The sequence below is a fragment of the Chiloscyllium plagiosum genome, chromosome 3, assembly GCF_004010195.1.
Source record: "Chiloscyllium plagiosum isolate BGI_BamShark_2017 chromosome 3, ASM401019v2, whole genome shotgun sequence".
Lineage (NCBI taxonomy): Eukaryota > Metazoa > Chordata > Chondrichthyes > Orectolobiformes > Hemiscylliidae > Chiloscyllium > Chiloscyllium plagiosum.
Window position 1 is genome coordinate 110,517,344 of NC_057712.1, and position 6,267 is coordinate 110,523,610.

At 38.7% G+C, this 6,267-nt stretch overlaps 1 protein-coding gene across 7 annotated transcripts in view; it reads left to right on the forward strand.

The window, feature by feature from the left end:
• sobpa (sine oculis binding protein homolog (Drosophila) a) overlaps positions 1-6,267 on the forward strand; it is a 356,343-nt gene that overhangs the window by 105,912 nt on the left and 244,164 nt on the right. For all 7 annotated transcript variants that reach the window (XM_043687068.1, XM_043687067.1, XM_043687069.1 and 4 more), the window contains exon 2: positions 316-454. In XM_043687068.1, coding sequence (XP_043543003.1) covers positions 316-454 — 139 coding nt within the window. The remainder of the gene's footprint in view (positions 1-315; positions 455-6,267) is intronic.

A 6,267-nucleotide genomic window follows, 5' to 3' on the forward strand; every position in this document is an offset into this window, starting at 1 on the left:
CACCCTCCTCTAGCTTATCTCTCCACGCTTCAGGCTCACTGCCTTTATTCCTGATGAAGTGCTTATGCCCGAAACATCGATTTCGCTGCTCCTTGGATGCTGTCTGAACTGCTGTGCTCTTCCAGCACCACTAATCCAGAATCTGGTTTCCAGCATCTGCAGTCATTGTTTTTACCTTGTTAGTGTCACAATGCAGGAGGTGGACAAAGGTATTTTGTGAACTGCTCTGTCAGAATGGGAGAGAGATTTTGTCAATGCATCTACTTAGCAGAATTATTTAATTGCTTACACCTACATTTAATTATTTTCTATCAGAATTTTGCAGAAAACACCATGAACGAACTCCTTGGCTGGTACGGATATGATAAAGTGGAATTAAAGGAAGGGGAAGATATTGAAATTAAGAACTACCCTGTGGATGTTGAGGGCCGCCAACATGTTTCTGTATTGAAAGGTAAAGAAAGACTCTGTCTTGCCTTGCATGTTCTGTGTTTGTTATACATTGCATGTGTTGATCAACTGCAGTCAGAAACTCTCCAGAGCAGACCTTCTGAGGCATTTATTTGTATTGTCTGATGGTGGATGGGGTGTTGCATTAGATGTACGTACAGTCTTGTTCATCCAGAAGCTTATTTTCAATTAAATTGTTGTATTAGTTGAACACTAGACCTGAAATTTTGGTTCTTATTCATTTGCTTGCCAGATTTTAATTTCAGCCTCTTTCAGAATTATGTCAAGCTGTTCGTGTCAAACAAGCATCATAATTTGTTAACTTAAGACCTGGATACATGCTGGATTTCTAGTTATGTTGTGGGATACCAGGCTTAAAACTTTAATATAAGATTAATCTTTCTGGATTTCAGTAAAAATAATAGATTAAAATAAATGGATTGGTGCCTCTAATGGAATATCAGAGAGGAAATTTAGATAGAGATGTTAAATATTTGGAAACTGGTACCCTATAGCATAGCATCAGGATTGATGAGAAATAATTAATGAGTGTTTGCGATCATTCAGGATCATTTGTTTTACAACCTCTGTTCTAAATGTGGATTACTGACCCAGGTTGTTTAGCTCTGAGAACTATTTGAGTTTACGGTTTAATTTTGTACCTTCAGTTCAAAAATTACTCTATGTCTTAAATCTGTCCTCATTTTCATTGTGTTGATGAAAGCGCTGTCTTTGTTGTCAAGAGATATTTTCTTCCTGTTCTCGTCTGTGACCCAATGCATAACGTAACCTTGTTTTGCTGTTTTAATGTATTTTCATTAAATGGTGATGCAGATTTCTGTAAGAAGGCTAGCCAATATTGGGAGGTGTTTTCTCATGATAATTCATTGCTATTTGTTACTAGTGTTGTCCATTTAACATAATGTGTCCCATAAAACAATTGTAAACTCAACCTTAAAATTGGCTTTCAATATTTTTTAGGGATTGTGAATAAGGTTTTCACCAGTTTACAGTGGCATTTCAACATTTTAAAATCAGATTTGTTATTCCAATTGACATCTTGTAGTTATAAATACATGTTGTTTCTGCAATTGTCCAGCTGCACTAAGTCCCTTGGGCATTTCCTGTTTGCTTGTATTCATCTAAAGAATAAAAGTGGCTGTAGATGTTGCACCTTGTTGCCGCTGTGAAGTTGATGGTGGAGAAAGTGAATATTTAAATTGGTGGACAAGGTGCTAACCAAGTGGAGTGCTCAGTCCTAGTTAATGCTGAGCTTCTTGAGAGTTATTGGAATTGCACTCGTTCAGGCAAGCGGGAGTATTCCATCACACTCCTGATGTTTACCTTGTAGGTGCTCGAAAGGTTTTGGGGAGTCAGGACCTGCTCTTGTAGCCACAGTATTTATTTGGTTGATCCAGTTCAGTTTCTGGTCAATGGTAATCCCCAAGATGCTGATAGTGGAAGATTCAGCAACAGTAATGCCATTGAATGTCAAGGGGAGATTGTCACTCACAAATCTGTGCAGCCTTTCTTATTAAGCTGCATTTGCTTAAAAGGTTATTAATCTTGTGCTGAATTATCAAATTATTCTTGTAGTTACAATTTTTCTGGAAAGTTCTCAATCATTGATGTTAAATTTGATTTATTCTTGCCAAGTAGGGATTGAGAGATGAGTTGGATATATAAATTAATGGGTTGAACTCTGGCAAAGGGTCAGGGCATAATAGTGTTTCCTGTTTACCCCCAAAATATTGTTTTTTCTGTTAATATATCTCAGAAACCTATTGGACTCTAACTCTTCAGTAAAGAATGAGTGTTCAATGTGCTTCCATCATCTTATGGCATGATTTTTAGGGTTCCAAATGTTGCTATTGTTAATTATTACAAATGATGTGCTGCTATTTTGCAGTCGTAATGTTGAACCATGTTGAATTTGTAGTTTACTACATATCCTACAGTTGTATAGGATAATGATTCTTTAAGGGGTTACTGTTAGAGACTGAATTAAGCCCCACCCAATCTAATGGTGTTGTACATTCTTGGGTAGGGACTTTTTGAGAGTAGTTCTGGTTCTGGAAGGGGGCAGATGTGTCATCTATGTCTTCTCACTGTCTTTGTAACAATGTCAAACGAGCTAATGTAGTTTATATCAGATTCCTATCATGCAATAAACGAGATCTTAAGACCATAAGATTCAGGAGCAGAATTAGGCCATTCAGCCCATTGAATCTGCTCTGCCATTCAATATGGCTGAATATGTTTATCAACCTTATTCTCCTGCCTTCTCCCCATAACTCTTGATCCACTTGCTGATAAAGAACCTATCTACCTGGATCTTAAAGACACAGAAAGACTTGGCCTCCACAGCCTTCTGCAGCAGTTGAGGTCCAGAGATTCACCACCTTGTGGCTGAAGAAATTCCTCTTCATCTAGTTAAGACTTGACTGTGGTTGATGCTTTACCATTGGAAATTGCATAGGTCCTTTGTGAGAAGGGAATCTTCTTTCCATTCCTGTCTTGAGTGAAGCACCTATAGATGACAGAAATCAGTTGAGTTTGCAAGTAGGAAAAAAGACTGACAACAAGAATGAGCAATGCAACTCGTTGCCTGTACAGGCAGCAAAATTACCCATAGAACAAATTATCAATGCTGATTTGAATTTGATGTCAGTGGATGAGATAAACAAGTTTAAGAGGAACATTTCAATTCTTCATCTTCAAAGCAGATTTTATTAGCATCAATGGCAGAGATACTGCTAAGGAAGCAGCAGTTCTCCAGTACCATGATCAAGGATGAGAAAATATCTGGTGGACTAGTACAACAGTATACCAGAGGTTGATTTTATACTCTTTTATCATGTGATTTGATGTTTGATGTAAAGCTTTTGGAACCAAGTTGAATGTGGAACAGAGAATGAAGCATAATACTCAATAAATGCTTTTGAAATGGAAAGCAGTTAACAGTGGCATCCCACAGTGCTAAATGCTAGGTCCCTTGACATTTGTTATATGTATTAATGATTTAGATTTAAACATGAGAAACATATTTGAGGAATTTGCAGATGACCCAAAATGTGTCATGTAGTTGGAAGTGAGAAAGATAGCAATGACTCCAGAATGACATCAATGGGCAGAAACGTGACAAATGGAATTCAGTTTCGAGAAAAATGAGGTAATGCATATGAAAAGGGCAAAAAATGCAAGGGAATACACGATAGCTGGAGGGTATTAAAGGGAAGTGAATGACCTTCAGTGACCCTATGCACAGGTCCTTGAAAGTGGTAAGACAGTTAGTTAAGATGGTAAAGAAACTAGACAGAATACTTTCATTTACAGGTCCTTAAAGTGGTAAGACAGTTAGTTAAGATGGTAAAGAAACTAGACAGAATACTTTCATTTATTGGATGAAGAATATAGTATAAAAACAGGGAGGTAATGCTAGAACTGTATAAGACATTGGTTAGGTCCCTGTTAGAATTGTATGTATAGTTTTGGTCGCTGTATTGCAGGAAAGATATAATTGCTCTGAGAGAGTACAGATCAGACGTACAGAAATGTTGTCAGGGCTTAGACATTTCAGAAATGGGAAAAGATTCAAAAGGCTAGAGTTATCTTTCTTAGAAGAGATTAAGTAAGAACTCAAAATACTGCAGATGCTGTAAATCTGAAACAGATTCAGAAAATGCTAGAGTAACTCAGCAGGTCTGGCGGCATCTGTGGAGAGAGAAACAGAAGCCTTCTGAAAAAGAGTCATTCCAGGATTCAAAACGTTAACTCTGTTTCTCTCTACAGATGCTGCCAGAGCAGACGTGCTGAGTTACGCCAGTATTCTCTGTGTGGGTTTGAAGCTGATGACTGATTTGATAGTGATTTACAATATTACAAGGGGCCTTGACAGAGTAGACAGCGTTTCCTCCAGCAGAGAGGTCAATCACCAGACGACACTTTTTTTTTTAATAAATATTTTTATTGAAAATCTTTTAAAGTCTTTTACAAAACATTTATACACAAAAAAAACCATCAAAACAGAAAAAAACAGCAGTACAACAAAGCCCATAACACAGTACTATTGTAAATGAACAACCTACTATTCTACCAGAACAAACATATCTACTTAACTTTAACTAATCTACAAACATATTAAATAAATACTAACTTAAACTAAATTCAAATAACTTAAATTAAATAATATTTCACTGCTTTATTCTATCTCACTCATCACACCTCCACTGAGGCTCCCATCCCTGGGAGCACCATCTACAGTACCCAAATTCTTTTTCCCCCAGTCTCCTCCTCCCAGGGTCCCACAGACACCCATACTGACTCCCACGGCTATACCATGGTCCTAATTAATATTGCTGATAAGTCAGCGTCACTATAATTTTTGGCCACCATATTTGTGAGGTAATCTTGGGAAACATGCTCCATCATCAGCCAACACCACCACATAAGACCTGGTAGTTTTTCTGATGTTGATACAGTAGAATGAGGGGGCATGAATTTAAGCTGATTGGTGGAAGGATTAGAGAGGCATAAAGGAAAGCATTTTCACCCACAGAATGCCGGATGTCTGGAATCGGCTGCCTAGTTGATGCAGAAGCCCTCAGCTTATTGAAAAATTACCTGGATTGATATCTGAAGTATGGACCAGCTGCTGGTAGTTGGTGTTTGAATAGGGGGCAAGTTTTTACTTTATTGGCTGGCGCAGACATGATTGGCTGAATGGCTTCTTTCTGTGCTATAATTTATATGGTTCTAACATTACCAGCCCTCCAAGGAGAGACTGGTGTGAAAGAATCAAGAGTATGATGTTGAAAAAGCACAACAGGTTAGGCAGCATCCAAGGAGCAGGAAAATCGACATTTCGGGCAAAAGCTTTTGCCGGAAACATTGATTTTCTTGCTCCTCGGAAGCTGCCTGACCTGCTGTGCTTTTCCAGCACCACACTCTCGACTCTAATCTCCAGCATCTGCAGTCCTCACTTTCACCTAGTCTGAAAGAATTGTAACAGCTTCAGACGACCTGTATTTGTGAGATCAGAGACTGGTGGGGAGTTGTTGGAGTGTTAGTGTAATTACATCATGTGTATAAATGTTAATAATGGAGGAGAAAAAGCTTTGCGGGGAGATGTTGTATAAAGTAATGGTTCTGAAATGATTAATTTTGGAGATGGTTTTAAGCTCCACCTATTCTGTTTTTGTCAAATAGTCTTGGGCAGGAAGTTTGGGAGAATACCTCGGGTTCTTGTAGGGGCCTATGTGTCATCTGTGTCTGTCAATCTTCGTAGTAACAATATCAAACGTGTGGTGCTGGAAAAGCACAGCAGGTCAGGCAGCATCCGAGGAGCAGGAGAGCGAGGGGTATCTGCCCAAAACGTCGATTCTTCTACTGCTCCTCAGATGCTACCTGACCGGCTGTGCATTTCCAGCACCCCACTTTTCGACTCTGACTCTCCAGCATCTGCAGTCCTCACTTTCTCCTTTTCGCAGGAACAATGTCTGTTTTACTCACGGAACTCATACCAAGTTGCCACAATACAGTAAACTACATCTAGTTAAGAGAAACCCATTCTTGTTTTATGGCCAATCATGATAAATCATATAGACACTTCAACCCAATGAAGGAGGAGGGATCTATGGTGGCATCTTTTGTGCACATATACCCACATATAATTATTTTAGCGATTTAACATATTATTCCTGTAATGCAATTAGGTTTTAGTTTAAAGAATTGGTCATTGTAGAGTCATAGAGTCATAGAGATGTACAGCATGGAAACCAGATATCCCAACCCAATCTAGTCCCACCTGCCAGCACC